Raw genomic sequence first — 22138 nt, 5'->3', positions numbered from 1 at the left:
CCTCTGCAACACTCCTTCCACCGCAACATCAAATGCATCTTCAAACCTTCCCGTATCTTCACTCTTGCTCGACGGGTTAAAATACATTAGCCTCGGTATCAGCCTTATCACTTGCTCTCTCATCGCGAAGACTCTCGTCCTTGGGATCCTACTCAAAACATTCTCTATCCTCACTTTACCTTCTTTCACGTTTGGCAATAAATATATAATTTTTAGTGTTAATAATTTAAAACTTTTTTTTGGTTCTCGTCTAATTGGCAGCGACTCATCTTATTTAAGTTTGTTACTTTAATAATTTAATTTAATAATAAAAAAGACCATATTATTTAAACTTACAATGTCACAAACTAAAAGAAACGTAGTTTATAGTTTATCCTTTATACTTAGAAAATAGATCACATTGACTTTTGTAGGGCATTAGTCATTTTTTCAAACATTTTTCTCCAATAAGACAATGAATATTTCCAAGAGGCTTAGAGATTGTGACTTGCCAAGTTATTGCCCGTTAAGTTCAGCATCCGACAAAGCTCCGGATACAAACTCTTCCTTATGGATACATACACCTCACCATTCCATTTCTTTGCGGCCAATCTTTCCCCTAAGTTCACTGTTTCCTCCACCACACCTGCCGCACTATCATGCGCCGCCGAGTCCACGATCCCAAGAGCCACGGCTTCTTCTCCTTTAAGCTTCTTCCCGCTCAGCAACAGCTCACGCCTCGCGATACCTGACCCAACCTTAGCCACGACCAATTCAGAGAAGTAGTCTGGCACCGGCAGCCCAATGTCCACCTCGCTCATGTATAGAACCCCACGGTCTTTCCTCATGAAAACGTAGTCGTGGCTCAGCGCGAACATCAACCCCGAGGCAGCCGCGTGGCCGTTCAAGGCGGCTATTGTTGGCATGGGGAGATCAAGGAGCGCTGCAATCACGGTCTTGAAGGATTTGACCATTTGGTGCATCCGTTCTATGGCCCCGGATCCAGCGGATTGAGCCCATGCAAGATCGAAGCCGTTGGAGAAGAATTTTCCATGACCGGTCGTGATGAGGACAGATCCCTTTGTGGACTGAGATTTGGCTTGTTGGAGAAGCGAGAGAACGGATGCGATAGTATCCGGGTGGAATCTGTGCTCGTCGTCACCTGTTAGGGTTAGGAGAAAGAGATCCCCACGCTTTTCTAACGTACACATGGTGTGTATGTTAAGGATTTAGGAGTGAGTTGGTAAAAAAAACTGTGATGTTGAAGTGAGAATGAAGTTGAATAATTAATAGTGGGAGGGGGAACGAGAAGAGACACAACATGTACATTTATTAGACATGTTTTGCCACTAAGTCTTTAAATTGGGTAATCTTCCCAACCATTTTGATGTCAGTGTCACCATGTTATAGTTTAATAAATGCCGACGAGGCAATGCGTACTTGTGTAGGAATGTGTAATTTTCTTGCTTGAAAAGAAATTCGAATTGTTTATTTTCTTGTACATGATGATTACCAATTTCTCCTTCGACAACTAAGAGTGATTGAGTATAGAACTTTCGTAAATCATTTTTTCCAATGACAGGTGATTAACAATTTCACTGTGGTTAAACACTTAACTAGACGTAAGATTTTTTTTATCTATATAACTAGTTTGATATGAACATCTATCTATGAATATTATTTTCAAGCGTATTGGCATGATTTGATTGGGATTTATATTTTAGCATCAGGAGACAATGGACATATTCGTAAGAGACCAACTTGATTAGTTAAATTAGTTCACTAACTCTAAGTTGTGAAAACAACAGTTGGTAGATCTGTCCACCAACTCTTCTATTAAATACACACGCGCTACATAGGAAAAAAAACAGTATCTATCTATAAACCTAGATTGGATCAGCCGGTGTTGAATGCTATAAAACCAGACTCTTAACGATTTCATGTCGCATTGAACTTGAAAAGACGGGCAGGAAATCGTAAAATGATAACGAAATTTAAACGACATAATTGATAAAATCCATGCTTTCGATTTTTAAAATTTTGATGTTTTAATATTTATTTCTGAATAATATGCAATTTGCGGGTCTCACTCCAGATAGGAACAATATGACGATATTAGCAGGACCACTAAACTACTTGATTTCGTGAGAGAGATATCATTACATGAATCATGCTAGTCGGCCCGACCTGGCGTGGATGAACATGATTTTCTTGGGATTAGATTTTTAAACTAGGTCCGGTCCGAACCGGGTATAGGGTTCTTCTAACCCGAAGTTCATGGTTAGTACTTATTATTACTTATTAGAACTTAGAAAGTGCTTTATTTTTTTTTATTTTTTTTTGTTAAACAGGTTCATGGTATATACATATTCATCATATTCACTCATGGCACACAGCTTATACTAAATCCAGTAGAACATATGTTCAACAAGTACGAGAGAGTGAAGCCAATGTTGTACAACACCACTCTATGTTTATGAAAATATTGAATGGTAAAAATATGACAACATTAGCATTTTGCAATATGACAATACTATAACAATAAAGTTTTATTATAAAACTAGATAGTTACCCGTGCTGTACAACACAGAGAAATGTTTACGTAAACTTTACTGTAATTTGTTAGTTATAAAATAATAGTAGAAGTTTTTATTTAATTTACTCTATACAGTTTATAATTTTTTACATTTAATTTACTTTGTTCCATAATCTGATTTGAACCTAGTAAATGATACAATGCTCAATCCATAAATTATATAAATTTAGTAAAACTCATAAAATAAAACAAAACTCGTATTGAAGCGGTGGTGTTTAGAAATCTCAAAGTAACTTTTTTGATATTTTTTTTAGTTGTATATATTATATTGAATAAAATCTAACACTTGTGATTTCTTCAATTTTAATACGATGTCACTCCGTCGATGTACAGTGTGAAACAATATTCAATAAATTAGATATAATATTTTATATTTTTAAAATATAAGCAATGTTGTATTTTAGTTTTAAGAAATATATGTCATTATTAAATGATTTCAAAATGCAAATATTTAATCTTAGTTTTATAGATAAAATTAAGTTTTATAATATTCTAAATAGTTTGTTATTGTTTCATAAGATTTCTGTAAAAAATAAATAGAATCTATTAAATAATTTTATTATTTTGTAAACCAATATAAAATTTTCTTTGGTTAGTTATTAAATTAATTAAAATACAATGACATTTTTGTAAAATGCCACATGATAGTAGGGTTAAATTTCTAACAACATTGCTTAAATAAGTATATATAATTTTCGAAGTCATCTAGATTAATAAAAAAAATTGACATAATTTAAATGTGTTTTGGGAAAATATAAAAAGAATTTCAACAAAGAAAATAGAAGAGAAAATTCAAAAAATGAATTGGTCAAAGAATAATCCAAACAGAAACAGAAAAAAAGGGAAGACAAATCAGCTCAATTTTCTTTCTTCAACTCTTTGACCAAACCCAAGCGTGTACCTTAGTCAGTCAACATGTTACAAGTCGTGTCCCCTCATCAGGCCCTCACCTTATATATACCATCTACATAAAACATCAGATATCACACACTAACATCAACAAATAATTTGTGTTCAGATACAAAAAGTACTCAATCACTTCCTATCAAAAAAAAAAGAAAAAAAGCTCAATTACCAACAAAGTTGATCACAAATCTAATCTTTATGGCGTCCAGGATGCAAAGAACAACCAGTTGCCCCACTGGAAACGATCAGCAACGTAGCCAGCTACAAAGACGAGGTCCGTCTTTAATGATTAAACCATCGTCGGTTAGTAACTGGAACGTGGTCATCCCTCTCCTCTCTCCGGTTCCTCCTTCCCCAACATCGTCCTTCGAATTTCAATCGCATGTTCCTCCGCCGCAGAACAAGACTGAGAAACCGGGGGAAGAGGAGGTGAAGAAGACGCCGGTTTTCAAGAAATGGAAACATCCAGCGTCGCCAGTCTCATACGAGCCGACTACGTTTGTCCTACCTTTCATCTCGGTTTAGCGTCCAGCCACAACATCAACATGTGAAGCTTGTCCGTGTAACAACAACAACACGCGTCTTAACTCTTAACAATTTTTACACGTTTTGTAAAAATCTAACAACACAAAAGGACTAAATGAATAATGAATGATATTGAGCATACTTCAGATTTTTTTGTTTGCAACGACACTAACTAGTCAAGAGAACTCGTTACAGATAATTTTATTTTATTTTATATCATTATTTTTTTTGGACAAACGTTACAGATAATTTTATAATAATGTGAACCGTCGTTTAATCTATTATTGATTAATATGTATCGGATGCTCAATCTTTGTCTTGTTTTGGACGTTTCAGATGATCAATCTTGAATCACAATAATTATACTGTATATTCCTGAATCAACAAGTTGTGTTTACTTATCCTAACACGTTAACCATCATCAATTTCATTATCTAAAAAACGAATGAGACATATGGGCCGAATTAGGCCCAATAAGCTCTCAATTCGTCTCTTCTTCTAGGGACTTGTAACACAGTTATGAACTTTCCGTACGTTTCTCGCAAACCAAAAAAACCTTAAAAAGTTTCATGGAATTGGATCAAAATCGAGAATCCCGACGCAATGCTCTGATTCCTCTGTGATGATGAGTTCTTCGTAAGAGAGTAGAAGCGAAGACGAATCAAAGTGATGGTTCGAGATATGAACTATCGAAGGTTTGATTTTTGAGCTCTTCTTCCTCTTCATCCTTTGAATTTTGTCCAGATCTCTTCAAAAAATCTTTCAGATTCCTTCGTTTCTGAGATTTAGTTTTCGAATTTTTTTGATATAGACTTCGAATTACAGTTGTCTAGATATTGATTTGAGAAAAAAATTGGATCTGATTATTTTGCAGGGAGAACCGTGCTTCGAGATCGTCACTCTTTGATGGTCTTGATGGACTTGAAGAAGGTAGATTGAGAGCTTCGTCTTCGTATCCTCATGAAGAACGTGACAACGACGAAGCTTTGGAGAATCTTCAGGACAGAGTTTCGTTTCTTAAGAGAGTATGTTTCTTTCTTTCATCTCTACAACTTAAAGATTCGAAAGATCATTACAAGTGTATGAACATTAGGATATAGATATGTTTAACAACACTTACGTGATTCTTGATTTGACTTGTTTGATTAACCTTTTATCTTCATTGAGAACATTCCCTTTAAACCATTGCTAAAGTATCAAAATGTCTTTGTAATGTTATTCTCTTCCTTGTCTTGTGAGATCTAGCTTGCTTGAGATGTAAGTTGAGGCAACAATATCTCAATAGTACGTGTAGAGTCTAATTGAATTTGTGACAATATCTTTCCAATGACTCTAAACCCTGATTGAATCTTTTGGAGGCGACGAGCATTGAGCTATGATCTAATGCTTTTTTTTAAAAAAATGCCTTTTTGTTTTTCATTTTAGATGTTATGTTCTCTCTACCTGAGATGTCAGGTTTAGCTTACCTGAGATGTGTAAGTTTGTTAATAATATCTTTTCAGGTGACTGGAGACATACATGAAGAAGTTGAGAGTCATAACCGCTTGCTTGACAAAGTGGTAGGCTGAAGTTTGATTTCCATATGTTCCATTTTGTAGATCTGTGTCATATACTTTACTTCTAAGCTATTTTGTTGTCATATGTCTAGGGGAACAAAATGGATTCCGCGAGGGGAGTAATGTCTGGAACGATCAACCGTTTCAAGTTGGTATGTAAATAGATACCGTACCTTTTATGCTTGTTTTGTTAATCAAACTTTTATATAAAGGATCGACTTTAACGCGACAGGTCTTTGAGAAGAAGTCTAATCGAAAAAGTTGCAAACTCATTGCGTATTTTGTACTCCTGTTCTTGATCATGTATTACCTTATAAGGTAAAGTGCACTTCTTTGACTTGTGACAGATACTACTTTTTTTAACGGTCTGGTTCAAGTCTCTGTTCTTTGACTCTCAACTCAGAATTCTTATATTATGCTAATGGCTTGACAATCATTTGGATGTTGCAGGCTATTAAACTATATCAAAGGGTGAAATTTGGATGCAAGAAAAAGACAGTGTTACATGAGAATACTTGTTTGGACGTCTGGGAATCCAGAATAATTTACACTTCCTTTTTTGGGTTTCTCCTGATGAATGAATGATGCAGACACAGTGAACCAAAGTCAAGGGACCCATATTGAAACAAGACAAAGAAAGAGATTGTGAAGAGACTACTGAACTAACCGAAAGAAAAAGAAAAAAATGTTAGATAGAGACTTTTTTGTCTGATGCAATATCATCTCATGTCATTTCATGTATAATGTAGCAAAAGCTTCTTTATGATTTGTCAACTATTTGATCGCAAACAAACAAGGTCTTGGATCGTGTTAGCAATTTTGTCTACAAAAAAGCTTAATTGATTGATAAGCTTAATTATTAGGTTTTCTGTGAAAAAGTTTATATAGCACTTGTAATAGAAACAAAACAGATGACTTGACTTGGCGTTCGTGTTTCAAACCAATTTTCAAAATTTTCAGGCGCAAATACCGTCGTGTACTGTACACTGTGTACATGAGAAAAAGAGTTAAAAATTTTGGACGACTAGTAATAATAATAAGGACAAGTTGACAGGACAATGAGGACACTATGCCGAAGAGCTTGATTTTTTCCACTTTAGGTAACAAGTTGACAATAATCGACAAGTATATTTTTGGTTTTGTTATTGACAAGTTGACATGTACATTTCCAATGGTTCGGTTTCTCGGTCAAATCATCGTAACATTTCATTTATGTAGATTACACTCTCAACTATTGAATAAAAGACTGATTGATATAAGTTGCTATGTGAGAGTGAATGATAAGTTGCTATATGAGAGTCAATAATAAGTTGCTATGTAAAATAATGAAATTTTTGAAACGATTCTTTGGTCAAATGATCATTTAGCATCTTATTATCGTCAAAAATTTAAACTACACTTGAATACAAACTAAGGGAGTAGAAGATAATATTAGGTTTAGGCACAAAATATACAAGAAAAAAAAAGAACAATTAAATTTTTGTTATCTTATCAAATAACGAGTAACTTGTTGATTTTTTTTTTTCTTTTTATGTTATATTATACTTTCTCTTTTCTTGGATAATTTTTTGGGTTTTTTGTTTCTCGATCTTTTACACTCTAAATTGATATATTTCTCATAAAAAAATTGTTTGAGTAACATAGTTTTATTTGAAAATTAAGACATAGCTTACTTTATATTGGCTCTTTTAGTAATAGTGAAGTGAAAAGTAGTGTTGATACAACTATTAATTAGGAAACAAATGAAACATTAAATCAATTAAATAAGATAAACTGATTTAAAAAGTAAGTATAATTATTTTTAAATATGTGTTAAAAACACAGAAAATCATTTTTAAGAATAGAGAGAATATATGTTAAGTACCATGTTATTGTATGTGAATGTGATCTTTAAAGTAAATATAATAAAATAAATCAACACATGTTCTGGTACATATATATATTCAACAGAGTGCTATATTAAAAACAAATGTTTGGATTCACACGGAAAAATGTACATTATAATGCATTGTGATTAAAGATAACGTATTATTTTAAATTTGAATATAATTATTCCGGGATCATTAAATGGCAAACAGTAAGAACTTCGTCTCCACTCTCCACGATTAGATCCGTGAAATCAACTATTGGAAGAGAAAGAAAGTTTCATTCCACCCACTTTCATATAACACCAAAAGAAGCAAATAAAGCAGCCGTTACTTTGGCTAAAGAACCTATTCATAGAAATAATTTGTTTGTATCCTCATTTTTACATTTAATCTTGTATTTCACATTTCCTCCACTAGGATTTCATTCCATTAATATAATTCGATTGATGTTAAAAACAGAAAAGAATATACTTGCTGAAGAACAAAATGGTGAGCTACACGGTTGTGTAAGGTTTTGTTTGGAGTGAATCACCAACCATGTCGCAACACATGTACAACGTAAATCGAAATCATCATTTCTAAGAAAGCGAATCGAAAGAAATTTAGTAACTGACTTGCTTTCTTGAACAAACACTGATGGGTGTAATTATCTCCATTCGAGCTCTACCTCCTCTATCGACTCGCAAATTATCTTCTTAATTAGTTTAATGTCCACTAGTTAGGAACCGACTAAACTATAATACATACATCGGAGCACGCCTGCAGCTATGACATGTATGTATTCGAAGCTCTTAGCAAAACTGCAAAAGTGATACCTATTAGAAGCTATTTGGCGATTCCATGACCTGGGTCATATATTTGCCCTATATAAAATACCTCTTCACTATGGTTGATGGAAAAAAGATAGACAAGAAACTCAAGAACATCAACTCGTTTATTAACCTCCCCACATATGTATTTGTATACACTCGAAAGTACATGCTCGATCTGACCATATGTCAGAGATATCACATCTTTTAAAATATGCGGTTAGACAAACGAAATTCATATTTTAATAGAGTATATGAATTATGGTTTAATTAGTACTTTGATCCGAGATCATCTGCTTATAAAAAAAATATAGTATTTTGATATTAGTATATTTCATTATAAGTGTTGTTTAAAAGTTTTTCATATATATTGAAAAACCTAAAAACCTCTTCATAATACATTATTAATTTTATTGATTTTGTAGAGATAAAAATTAGAAAATAATAAAATTTGCTATAGCTGACATTTATTCTAGTATGAAAGGGTAGGATAACTCTCTCCGGTTTTATATACAAACTCGTTAATGCAATCATTATCAAACCAAGTTCTAAGTGACTTGTTTAACCATTAGCCACTTATGTTAAAACACAAAATATGTCAAGTGTGTGTACACTACACAGTACTTATATTAGATTTGAAGTGTTACTTTTTGGGTAAATTACATTAGAAGTTACATTGGATTAATTATTAAAACGTATTTAATATCAGTCATATCTTATTATAGAAATAGGGTGAGAGTTGTCGAGAGTGGAGACGTCGGGGCAAGGGAAAATGACGTGCTCCCCACCACCCAAATGCTCACGCGCACTATGCCCCACTCAACCCTAATTTCCAAAGCTAAATCTATTAATTACATTTTAATTTATTTCTCGATTTATTAAAAGATAACTACATTTTGGTATGTGAAGCTGCAAAACAATGCCACAACATGTACTTTGCAACATATAGTACTCTCAAATTGAAGAAGAAAATGATCCTAGCTAGTTCCCGATGCCATGGCACTCGAACACCATACATTCATCTCTTTCCAAACATTTGGAAAAAGAAACGAACAACACTTTGGTCTTGTTCCCCATTTCCTTTTTTGTTTGTCTAGGTTATATAATTGTTTATACTGTCTCTTACTCTCTTACTCGCTTGGTCTCCTAAAATATTGCACCATATGTGATTACTACAAAAAGGAAGGAGACCCAAGACTTGTGTTGTGTAGGCAACCTCTCAGTAATTAATATGAGTGTGTATACTGATATTTTTATCTGCAAGCTAAGCTCTGATAGAAAATGATATGAAGAGTTCATTAAATACGAATACGTTATGCCGTTTATATATGGTCTTTCTGGAGCGTAGGACTTTGGCATAATCAGTATCCAATTACACTGTTGGTTTAAAATAGACTCATAAATGGGTCCAGTCTTAATCTACACATAGTATTGCGTTATTGGATTCTATATAAATAATACTACTAACTCTTGTGGAAAATTAATTATTGCCCACTTTCTCTCTCCCTCTCTCTCTCTCTCTCAGAGATTTTGATTCTTGGAAAGAAAATCAAAGTCTCAATAGCCTTTCTTTGCTTTGATTCCAGTTCCATTCCAAACTTGCATCTAATTCTCTTACCTTAGCCTTTTCATCTTTATTTATTTATCATCAACAACTCCAAATTTCATATGAAATTAGAGAAATCAAAATGAAAAGAAAATTTCAAGAAAGAGCTACATACACCTTTTGACCTTGGAAAGTTGGAACCCTAGAGACCTTTCAGGCAAAATCATCAGGTTAACAATTCCTTGTTCTTTTTTTCTTTTAGTAAATTTCCAAATTTTTGGGAAGCAATTATTATGTCAAACCCTTGGTGGACGAACCAGAGTGGTTTAGCCGGTATGGTGGACCACTCAGCCTCCTCCGGCCACCACCAAAACCATCATCACCAAAGTCTTCTTAGCAAAGGAGATCTTGGAATAGCCATGAATCAGAGCCAAGACAACGACCAAGATGAAGAAGACGACCTTAGGGAAGGAGCAGTTGAGGTGGTCAACCGTAGACCAAGAGGAAGACCACCAGGATCAAAAAACAAACCTAAAGCTCCAATCTTTGTGACAAGAGACAGCCCCAACGCACTCCGTAGCCATGTCCTGGAGATCTCCGACGGAAGCGACGTTGCGGACACAATCGCTCACTTCTCCAGACGCAGACAACGCGGCGTTTGTGTTCTCAGCGGCACAGGCTCAGTCGCTAACGTCACCCTCCGTCAAGCTGCCGCACCCGGAGGTGTAGTCTCTCTCCAAGGCAGGTTTGAGATCTTATCCTTAACCGGTGCTTTCCTCCCTGGACCTTCCCCACCCGGGTCAACCGGTTTAACGGTTTACTTAGCCGGGGTCCAGGGTCAAGTCGTTGGGGGTAGCGTCGTGGGACCGCTCCTGGCCATAGGGTCGGTCATGGTGATTGCTGCTACTTTCTCTAACGCTACTTATGAGAGATTGCCCATGGAAGAAGAGGAAGACGGTGGAGGCTCAAGACCGATTCATGGAGGTGGTGACTCGCCGCCCGGAATCGGTAATAGCCTGCCTGATCCATCTGTGATGGCCGGGTCAGGGCCAGGCTACAATATGCCGCCGCATCTGATTCCAAATGGGGCTGGTCAGTTAGGGCACGAACCATATACATGGGTCCACGCGCGACCACCATACTGACTCAGTGAGCCGTTTCTAAATATTCTATATAAATATAAATAAATATATATATATATATATATATGAATATAAGTGATTTGAGGTTATTAATTAGTCTATTACAAAGCTTTGCTTGTTGGAAAAATAAATAAGTACTATCAAAGCTTTGTTTGTTCTGAATGGAGAATTGAAATATAGAGCTTGGAAGGTACAGAGAGACGAGATTAAGGGACTTTTGTATGTTCAGTATTCTTCTACGAAACGAATAAACATTTGTATTGTATATTAGAATGTTTGTCTTTTTGTTTTTGTTTAGTAGTATTTAACTACAATACATTTAATTGCCGTTGTGACTTGTGATCTTTAGATACTTTACATTTTGATTGGTACAAAAGTCATAAGTTAATATATATTATTGCTGGTTCAAACGATGAAGGAACATCGAGAGCATTGCTTATATGTGCGTTTCGATATTATATTAGTTCTGATTCGTGCGTGAGTATATATATTTCTAATTAAGGTTGCACTCGCGCGCACACCATTACCAGAGGTCCATTGTGGTCGTTTCTTTAATCTTTGGGTGATGATGCTACTGGGAGATTGTTTAGTATGACTTTACAAACTAAATAATGAGAGAGGTTATTAAGAATTTTGCTGACTAACTAAAAGGATATACTCTCTATGTGTACGTATTATAATTAATACAGTAAGTTATATATAGTCCAACAAAGAATTAATGACACAAAACATGAAGAAAGTTAAAATCATGAATAAACCAAAAAATATGGTTGACGTTATTGGCGAGAACGATTTTGAGGAGGCTTATTTATTTGCTTTTTTTTTTTTTTGTGCAAATATTTATTTGCTTATTTATTGAAAAATCGCAAATATATATGTATGAAATTGTTTATGTTGTGACTATACGATCCTAAAAGTCTTTAACAAAAAAGGAAAAAGTTATTACCAAAATATGATTTATTGTTGTTAATTAATGCACTTAGATATATACTGTATTACAAATTGTAATTATTTGCAATTTTTAGAATGTTGTTTCAAATAAAACTTGATATATAAACTTCTAATAGTTAAGACTCCCTTTGTTTTGATATAGTATAAGATTTTAATTTATAAATTAAATATATCATATACCATTGAGAATTTTTGACAAAAACGGTTTTAGTGTTTTTTTTTAAATACTCTTTACTACTAAATCGGAAAAATTTATTAATTTTTATAAGTGGGGTTGTTAGTTTGAGATTTGAATAGATTCTTAAAGACTTTAAATGTTATGTAGAATCAGTTGTTATTAGATCAAGATTTTTATTAAACTCTGCTAAAGTTTAGTGTTATTAGTTTGTGATTTATAAAAAATCATTTAAAATCTTAACAAATTTGGGTTATTGGATTCAAACTTTTATAACATCATTAAAAATTTTGTGTTATTCAATTAAAACAAAAGAATCTAGGATTTTTACTGAATTCAATTATTTTGTTATTGATTTATGATTTTATATACTTTTTTCATAAAATAAAGTCATGAAAAATATCACAAAAATACAGAGATAATGAATGAATAAAATAAGAAAATTTAACATTTATGTTGCATATTAGTTAGTGAAACTTGGACAACTTTTATCTGGAGAATACATGCAAGTTCTTGTTTTTCATGACTATTTTGGTGTAATTTGAAAAGCCAAAAATGATAAAGTTTTTAAAATTCTAGATAAAATCCCAATTAAACAAATAATACTGCCGCCATAGCCAAAATAGTGACAATCTAACAATTTTGGTTATTAAACTAATAATTTTTTTATAGTTCCTTTGTAGATACCATATGTATCACGTCAAGTCGGATCCTAGAAATGGCGAAACAAAACATCTTCACATGAATTCACGTGTCAGTTGTCAAACCAATGGGACGTATATAATTATTCTATTAATACAATTTAAATATATATATATATATATATATTTTCAACCAAACAATTTAAATATTTTTGAATATTATATCGTATAAGTTACAACATCTGGGGTCACATCATCGGAAAGCTTAGGGACAGCATTAGTTACATAATCAGGCCAATTTACTCCATCAACTATAATTGTCAAGTACTGCCAATATAAGTTTCTAGTGATTTAGCACTTCATTATTGACTCTATAAACTAAAATTAAGCTTAAAAAGTCATGTTAATTACGAGATGATTATGCGTAAGAGAAACTAAGAAAGTATATGTACCAAGCCTAGCTATTCAAACCAAAGTCTATATATGTTTTACGACATACAAACATAAATATATGTATGTATACTATGTTTATATATATATATATATATATATTTTGTCAAATTATTGGAGTATGTTTTATCTTTCTATACCAGTACAAATTATGTATACAAGTTCCTCATATATATAGATATGTATGTACACTTAAATATATCATGTGTATGTATACTATGTTAATATTGTTATTTTAACTTTGTGATGCAAGATCAATTAAAGTATTTATATCTGTATATAATCGTGCAAATTTTTTTATCTATATATATAAAGTTAACTTTGCTCACTTTTTCTTGCTCTATATCAGCATTAACCTAATCAATTTTTTTGCATAAAAAATACTATTTTTAATATTTATTCATTGCATATTTATTAATTATAATTAATAATAGTAAAAAATAAATAAAAAACGAATTAACTAAAATTAATTAAATTTTAAAATAGTATAAACAATAATATATATTTTAGTAAATAATAAAAATAATAACTATCTAAAAATGAATTAAATAAATTAAATGAAAATTTTAAAATAGTAAAAATAATACTATAAATTTGTTTTAGTAATAATGTTATTATTAAAATTATAACCAAAAAATGATTATATTCCAAAATTTAGAATGTAAGTAAGATTTTAATGCATGGTGGAGTTAAAAAACAAGTTATGTAATTGTATTTATAAAAATCTAAACATGAAAATAAAATTGAAGTGAAACATTAGTTTCTAAGAAACATATACCATAAAGATTTATTATTAAATTTTACTTATAAGAAAGAAAAGATTAATTACTTAACTTAACTTAACTTAAAAGTTTTGATCTAAAACAAATACAGGGGCACATTTTTTTTTGGAAAAACTATGAAAAATAATTTGAAAAAATAATCTATCTAAAAAAACAAAATCAATGGTCAGGATATATAGAAAAAATGATATGCAAGCCGTTACAAAAAAAGTGGCTTGTGATTTGTGTACAATATCTCATAAGGTCTATTATCAACTGGAGCTACAATTTTATAACATGATATAAAACATATATAACAAATATAACATATATATATATATATATATTATCAAATGCTTTTAACCCAAAACATAGGCAAAAACAACATATTTAAAGTACACTATGCTTTTTTTTTAGAAGACGAAGCTGGGGTTGCATCACAAAATTAACATCTGCAAATAACATATGAGATTTTAGAAAAATATGTAGCTTGGATTAGTGAATAGATATTTATTGTGGGGTTTAAATGTTTCATCATTTAAGCATTCTTGACTTAGTCTGAAATTATATTATTCTCATTATAGCAACATAGCAGTAAAACTGTTTATGAAACTTTGTATATTAGAATTTAATGTAGGATATCGATATATTTAAATGGTCTCTATAATTAGGTCAACGATCGATATTGACGTTAGAAATTTTTAAATTATGTTTTTATGGGATATGAATATGGAATGAACTCTTTTAAAGATAAAAGATTAGAAGATTGTCGACAATATTATTGCGACAATAGACAATATATGTTATATATAAATTAGTAAAATAATTATGGTATTTATATAGATTTATCTTTTAATCTTCAAATTATATTCATATTCAATGATTTTTATTGATAAATTTTTTAACTAAAATCCCATGTAAAATCGCAAATAGATATAACAAAGAAATATTATCTTTAAAAATATATATGTTGTATATCACTGAGTAAAGTAAGTTATATATTTATACTCAAAAGTTGGAATGATTATATTTGAGTTCAACAATTTCTATTGATAAGAAATATTTTCAATTAAAATCTCGCGCGTACGCAAGTACAAATTCTAGTTGTATATATATTAAAAGATGAAAATGCCTAGGAGTAAATTGTTTTAGGATACGCGAAAAACAAACAAATAGGCATATGCTTAAACTAAATGTGTAATACAGATATGAATAAATATGCATATTTTATGTTTCTATTTTGATATGCATTGAACTTTGGATGAAGTAAATAAATGTTTTATTATTTAATTTGATTATATTTAAACAGTTTATTTTCTGATTAATTATATGAATACAATTGAACACTTGGGTCTTTTGTACAAACATCTTTCTTTGTAAGAAACTATGTACCCAATAAGAAACTATGTACCCAAAAAAAAAACCGAGGATGACATGTAAATAGATTTGCCATTTTTCAATGAAGTTGTAATGCACTTTGGAAGCTGCAAAAGCCGCAATTTCATTCTTTTTTTTTTTTCCACGCAGAATTTCATTCTTAATAACTGTGGTGTACATTGGCATCCACTAAACCTAATTAATGAATTTTGGACCACTTAATAAAGAAATGAAATTAATATTACTTCCATACTGCTCCTACTAACCATTTTTATAGTGAAAAATACTACTTTGTTCTAATTTAATCAGTCTTCGAATCCATTTCATTCTTTTAATTATATTCTTGTATTAGTAGTATAAAATTTAATATTACTAAAGATTTATTTTTGTTTTTCACAGTTTCATATATATTACTTACACATATCTGATTTTTATCAACTAAATTTTATTTCCATTTAAATCTCTTTTCGAACAAAATATAATTCCATATTGTAATGTATTTTGAGAATTGCCCAAAATATTAGCCCATATTGTATTGTATGTTTATCAAGTATTTATGATAATTTATTTTATTTGACAATTGTATTACACATTTATAGTTGTTCTAGAATTACCCAAATATAAAACTTGCCAATATTTTTTTTAAAAGCAAAGACTAAGCAAAATATAAGCAAAAAAAAGAAAGAAATTACAATAAAACAGAGGTAAAATATTTTGATATTTACTACTCCTATATCTATGCAATCTTATTATATAAAGTTGGATTTCGAAAGTTAGCTATTACTAAGATTTTGACACGTGTCAAGTTATCAAATTAAGATTTTGACATGTGTGAAAGTTAATATTTAATAGAAGATTTAAAGATTACGACAAAAAACAAAACAATTTTGTTTTAAACAAACAAATTTTAATTTCAAGTAATCAATTCTACAAAAAATAGAAAAGGGATTAAGAAAAATATACAGTAAATTATTAATTCTAAAAACAATACTCACTTCTATATAAACATAGATGCCTCATATTTTTCATCTAACAAAATAATTTATTCAAAAATATTGTTTTCAACTTTGTTCTATTGGTAAAACTGGTTTAATGGAAGGTAAATTTATCTTATTTTTTAAAACCAAAATTTTCTCCTAGTTTTTTTTTTTTTTTTTTCAATTTGGAATAGGTAAGATTAATATGTGTTGACCCAAGAAAAAAAGAAAGATTAATATATGCGTCTTCTTTATCTAATACTGTATTTTATAATTTATTGTAGTAGTTTTAGATTGTTTTATTTAATTTATTTTTATCTTTATATAATAAGATTCGATATGATTTTAAAATATATATTTATATTCTTTTGATTTTTTTTAGTTAAGGATATGTAAAATCAATATTTATTTTTTTCTTAATATTTTTAATGTTGTAGTATTTTTAAATTGTTTTTTTAGTTTATATTTTATATCTTTAAATTATCTAAGACTCATATATCATCGTGCTTATAATTTTCAATTTTTATTTTTATAATGTCAAATTAACTATCTTTCAATTTCTCAAATTTTATTGGGTTGGTCATAAACTCATTGCAATCTTGTAGATGTTTTTGTCTTTTTATCCTCAATATTTTTTGAGTAAACAATTTTAGAAATATTTTAGTGGTAATATAAACTGTCACAAACAAATTTTAGTGGTGAAAAGAAACTACGTCAAATTGAAAGTAAATGAACAAAAAATGATTTAATTTGTTCACAAAGTCATTTTATAGGTGGTGCTAAAGATCAAACTTTAACAATAATATATTTTTGGATGTAAGAACATATTTTAAGTGGTAAAAGTAAAACATATAGTAAAATTGTATTTGAATTCTAATAAGATGATGTTTTGACGGGTTAACTCCATGTAAAACATAAATAAGTTGCGGAACGTTTTTGAAATTTGACAATATTGGTCCTTGGTTGACTAGCTAGTTCTTTGCTTGGTCCTGGGTTTGACCTCCTGTAATACTATTCAGAATGATTAATGTTTTAAAAAAGTTTTGGTGGCGCATAATATAGATTTAGACTATTGTAATAATTGTAATAATAATTTTAAAATATAAAAATATAAATAAGTATATTAAAGTAAAAACTTATCTCTAACTAAGAATATTTATATATTTATTTCTGGAAAATATATTTCATGTATAAACAAAAATTAATTAATAATTTAAGAAAAATGGTTTTTTTCTCTCTAGGCGATCATGTTGGCGATCGCCTTCTTCATTTGCCATTTCCTCTGTCTCCGATCAATTTTGTGATCAGGAGTTTGATTCCGACCGACAAATCCTTTCCATATGTTTTGAGGATCAGTTTCGGCGGTTTATCTCTGTCAAATAAAGATGACAGTTACTTTCCTCCCTTTTTCGCGGGAGGTAACCGTCAACCGAAACCGCCATGGATCTTCTATAAATCCTCAAATTTCTCTCGTTTTTTCTTAACCACTATCATTTCTCTCATCTGGACTTCCACTGAAACGATTACGATGAGTGATCACATTCGCAAATCTGTTCAAGATCTCGACTTAGGTATTGATGATGCCCTAGTCTCGCTTCCATCAGAGTTCATCTCCCGTGCGATCTCTGTTAATCGTCACACTTTGGTTGTTACTCCCGTCAATCCACGCAAACAGAATCTCCATGCACTCATCAGACAAATGCCACGAGTTTGGAGATTCGCTGATGAATGTGTGGATGTATTCTTGATGGAGGAACAGTCCAGTTCCGCTTTCAATCTGAAGATTATTTGAACTTGGTCTTACAAAGAGGCCGTGGTCTTTTAATGATTGGATGGTTACCACTCACCGTTGGTATCCTAACATTAGCGAGACCAATATGAAGATCATAACCTTTTGGGTCCAAATCCAAGGTATTCCGACACTTTGCTTAATAAATGATATGGCTAGGTGGGTAGGGAATAAGATTGGATATGTCTCTGAAGTAGATTATGATGAAAATCAAACCCAAGTGGGGGTTGTTCGTGTTAGAATCGATTGGAACATAGATGATCCTCTCCGTTTCCAAAAGAATATACAGTTTATTGCTGATGAGAATACCATTGTCAAGTTTCGTTATGAACGCTTACGAAACTTCTGCACAAAATGTGTCTCCCTAAAGCATGATTCAAAGGAATGTTCAATTGGTTTTGATGATGAGGCATCTTCCGGTTCGGATGATGACAATGACGGGGATAACCACAATGATGGAGACAAAGCTATGTCTAAAGCGTATACTCTTCCCTCAATAGATCCTGCAAGTCTTATACCAGGAATCAATATGTCACCACCAGTATCTACTCCGGGTCAAGGATATGTCTCACAAACGGTGGCACACCGGACTCTACCAACTGTCTTTATAGACAAGGATTTAACGGTTGAACGCCTGCGTTATCTTAATGCTAAGTATGTAGGACACCATGATGATCATTTTGAACAGAGGAGCCTACTTGATGATACTACTAATGATGCACAGTTCGAGTTTGTCTTCTTGAAACGAAAAAGAGTGCATTTCAAAACACATTTCAACAAAGCAAAAGCTGCAGAGGAGTTGGTGGTCCTGAACCAACTTCGCCGAAAGAGCCACCACATAGACTCGGTGGGTTCGTGTTCTGTGACTAATGGATTCGACGGAGGCGCGGGGGGCCTGGTACCCCCAGACATCCCAATATGAAGATCCTCTCATGGAATTGCCAAGGCATCAGGCCACCTTTAACTTCATCTCGTTTAAAAAAACTCTGTTTTAATACTAAGTGTGATGTTCTCTTCTTATATGAAACTCTAAATAACTCTGCTGCAATAAGTAAACTTAAGTGTGATCTAGGATTTTCTGACTCTTTTATTCAACCCCATCAAGGTCGGAGTGGTGGTTTAGCTTTATTTTGGAAAGATCATGTGAGCTTGTCCTTGATCTCAATGGATGAGAGACTCATCGATGTATCAGTCCATCATAATAATATTATGTTTCACTTGTCTTGTGTGTATGGTCACCCTAATCCAACTGAACGATATGAGCTTTGGCAACGTTTTGAGCAATTAGCATCTTCTCGCATTGGTCCATGGTTACTCATTGGCGACTTTAATGAGATTGTTTCTAACAAGGAAAAGATTGGAGGACCTTTACGAGCAGAATGGACTTTCCGAGATTTCAGAAATATGATCTCAACATGTGATTTACAATATGTTTGAACACGAGGAAACATGTTCTCTTGGATTGGATAACGGCACACAAATATAGTTCAATGTTGTCTTGATAAGGCAATGTTTAATTCTGCAGGTGCTACAACTTTCCCTAATGCAGAGGCACATTTTTTGGACTTTGCAGGCTCGGATCATAAACCAGTTTTACTAGATCTAAATGATCTGATCAGACATAAGAGGTGGATCTTTCAGTTCGATAAGAGGCTTTTAGAAGTGCAAAATTTCCATGCAGTTGTCAAAGAGGGATGGCTTGCTAATGATCCTCAAAATGATATCCCAATCAATGAGTGTATCAAACACTGCAGACAAAGTATGACAACTCTAAAGCATGAAGTACATTTAAATTATGAACAGCGTATCACAACAATTCAAGCTCGCTTAAACTTTGCAATGGAAAGTTTAAATCCTATTTTTCAGAGATAAATCCCACAATTACACAATGAGCTTACTAAGGCATATGGTGATGAAGAGAAACATTGGCAACAAAAAAGTAGAAATCAATGGATGTCTTCAGGAGATCAAAATGCAAGCTTCTTTCATATCTGTGCCAAGACAAGATTTGCCAAAAATTGGATTACTTCCATTTCAGATACTCAGGGAAACATTTATCAGGGAGAAAAGGAAATTGGAAAGCATGCTCAAAATTTTTTTACAATATCTTCTCAACCAACAATTATCAAGTATCTCCATCAGTTTTTGCGGATTTTGAAGCTAAAGTTTCAGAGGAAGCAAATGAAAATCTAACAAGAGCTTTTACTGGTGAGGAGATATATAATGCAGTGTGTTCGATAGGAGATGACCAAGCTCCAGGTCCTAACGGTTTAACGGCCAGGTTTTACAAAGCATGTTGGAACACAGTTGGTCCACAAGTTATTCAAGAAGTTCTCCTTTTCTTTGACACCTCGTTAATGAAACCGAGCATCAACCACACAAACATTTGCATAATACCAAAGATTGAGAATCCCCAAACTCTATTGGATTATCGACCTATAGCGTTATGTAATGTACTCTATAAGATAGTGTCAAAATGTTTGGTCCAACGGCTGAAATCACATCTTAATGACATTGTCTTGGATGCACAGGCAGCTTTCATCCCGGGAAGAATCATTCAAGACAATGTGATGATTGCACATGAAGTTATGCATTCCTTAAAAGGCAGAAAACGAGTGTCACAAAATTATATGGCTGTGAAGACAGACGTAAGTAAAGCTTACGACCATGTCGAATGGAACTTTCTTGAAACAACCCTGCAACTTTTTGGATTCTATGATAAATGGATAAAATGGATTATGGCAGTGGTAACATCAGTGAACTACTCTGTCCTGATTAATGGAGCCCTCTATGGACATTTTAGACTAACAAGAGGCATTAGACAAGGTGACCCACTGTCACCCTATCTATTCATCCTCTGTTCAGACATCCTTAGTCATTTAATCACTTCTAGTGAACGGGAGGGTGCCCTTCAAGGTATCCGTATTGTCAATGGTGCCCCAAGTATCACGCATTTACAGTTTGCAGATGACTGCTTATTCTTTTGCCGAGCTAATAGGAGAAACTGTCAAGTTTTAAAAGATGCTTTTGCCATCTATGAATACTACTCTGGTCAACAAATTAATCCTTCTAAATCGATGATCACCTTTGGCAGTAGAGTTTTTGACCAAACTCAAACTCGACTCAAAACAATCTTACAGATCCCAAACCATGGAGGAGGAGGGAAAGAAATGTTCGATTACATTGTTGACAGAGTTAAACAGCGAACATCAGGGTGGACTGCAAAAAAACTTTCTCCTGCAGGTAAAGATATTATGTTGAATTCAGTAGCACTATCTATGCCGGTCTATGCCATGTCTTGCTTTAAACTGCCTCTAGGGATTACAACAGATATAGAATCTTTTTTAATGCAACTTTGGTGGGACAAAGGTTCAAACCATCGAAGTATCCCATGGATAGGTTGGAAAAAATTACAAACATCAAAAAAAGAAGGGGGTTTGGGGTTTAGAGATCTAGCAAAGTTCAATGATGCCCTTTTGGCTAAGCAAGCATGGCGTTTGATACAATATCCTAACTTGCTGTTTGCACGAATCATGAAAAGTAGATACTATAGAGATGAGTCTATCTTAGATGCTAGAACACGACAGAACCAATCATATGGTTGGTCTTCGATCTTAATTGGTCTAGACCTACTAAAGAAGGGTTCACATTATGTTGTGGGAGATAAGAAAACAATACGCTTGGGAATAGATAACTTTATAAATACACATCCACCAAGACCAGTTCACACTTTAACCCCTAATTCTACTACTCAACTAGATAGTGTTATCTCCAAAAATGGTGTCGTGTGTTCATGGAATGCAGATAAATTATCCACTTTGGTTCATCCGGAAGAGCATGCTCTTATTCAAACCATTCATCTGTCACAAGAGGAACAACCTGACAAACTTATTTGGAACTATACTCGGTCAGGAGGTTATGCGGTCAAATCCAGATACTGGTTTATCACTCATTTTCCATTCGACCCAAGGGAAATACCTAACATACCACATGGCTCGGTGGAACTTAAAAACAAAATCTGGAAGCTTCAACTACTACCAAAGATCAAATATTTCCTATGGGGTATAGTTTCAAGAGCTATACCAACTAG

General features: G+C 32.5%; 4 protein-coding genes and 1 pseudogene across 5 annotated transcripts; 4 read left to right on the top strand and 1 right to left on the bottom strand.

Annotated features, from left to right (window-relative positions):
* Window positions 1-273: 273 nt before the first annotated feature.
* On the bottom strand, window positions 274-1305 carry LOC104723761 (enoyl-CoA delta isomerase 3 pseudogene; annotated as a pseudogene). The gene has a single exon (XR_015571478.1). The product of XR_015571478.1 is annotated as an enoyl-CoA delta isomerase 3 pseudogene (transcript).
* Window positions 1306-3563: 2258 nt separating this feature from the next.
* Window positions 3564-4156, top strand: LOC104723760 (uncharacterized protein At4g14450, chloroplastic-like). The gene has a single exon (XM_010442159.3). The coding sequence runs from the start codon at window positions 3680-3682 to the stop codon at window positions 4004-4006; it is 327 nt and encodes a 108-aa protein (XP_010440461.1). The 5' UTR covers window positions 3564-3679; the 3' UTR covers window positions 4007-4156.
* Window positions 4157-4507: 351 nt separating this feature from the next.
* On the top strand, window positions 4508-6421 carry LOC104723759 (bet1-like SNARE 1-2). Its single transcript, XM_010442158.3, has 6 exons — window positions 4508-4701; window positions 4881-5031; window positions 5509-5565; window positions 5655-5714; window positions 5795-5880; window positions 6013-6421. The coding sequence occupies exons 1-6, from the start codon at window positions 4676-4678 to the stop codon at window positions 6035-6037; spliced, it is 405 nt and encodes a 134-aa protein (XP_010440460.1). The 5' UTR covers window positions 4508-4675; the 3' UTR covers window positions 6038-6421.
* Window positions 6422-9692: 3271 nt separating this feature from the next.
* On the top strand, window positions 9693-11264 carry LOC104723758 (AT-hook motif nuclear-localized protein 20). Its single transcript, XM_010442156.2, has one exon. It carries the CDS (start codon window positions 10079-10081, stop codon window positions 10928-10930), a length of 852 nt encoding a protein of 283 aa, XP_010440458.2. The 5' UTR covers window positions 9693-10078; the 3' UTR covers window positions 10931-11264.
* A 7948-nt stretch (window positions 11265-19212) lies between these two features.
* LOC147934151 (uncharacterized) lies at window positions 19213-19920 on the top strand. The gene is made up of 2 exons (XM_087472524.1): window positions 19213-19465; window positions 19574-19920. The coding sequence occupies exons 1-2, from the start codon at window positions 19213-19215 to the stop codon at window positions 19918-19920; spliced, it is 600 nt and encodes a 199-aa protein (XP_087328650.1).
* The last annotated feature ends 2218 nt before the right edge of the window (window positions 19921-22138 follow it).

This window comes from Camelina sativa, chromosome 11 (genome assembly GCF_030686135.1).
Source record: "Camelina sativa cultivar CO46 ecotype springtype chromosome 11, ASM3068613v1".
Taxonomy (NCBI): Eukaryota; Viridiplantae; Streptophyta; class Magnoliopsida; order Brassicales; family Brassicaceae; genus Camelina; species Camelina sativa.
The sequence above is the reverse complement of the archived record's forward strand: the minus strand, read 5'-3'. Positions and strand labels throughout refer to the sequence as shown.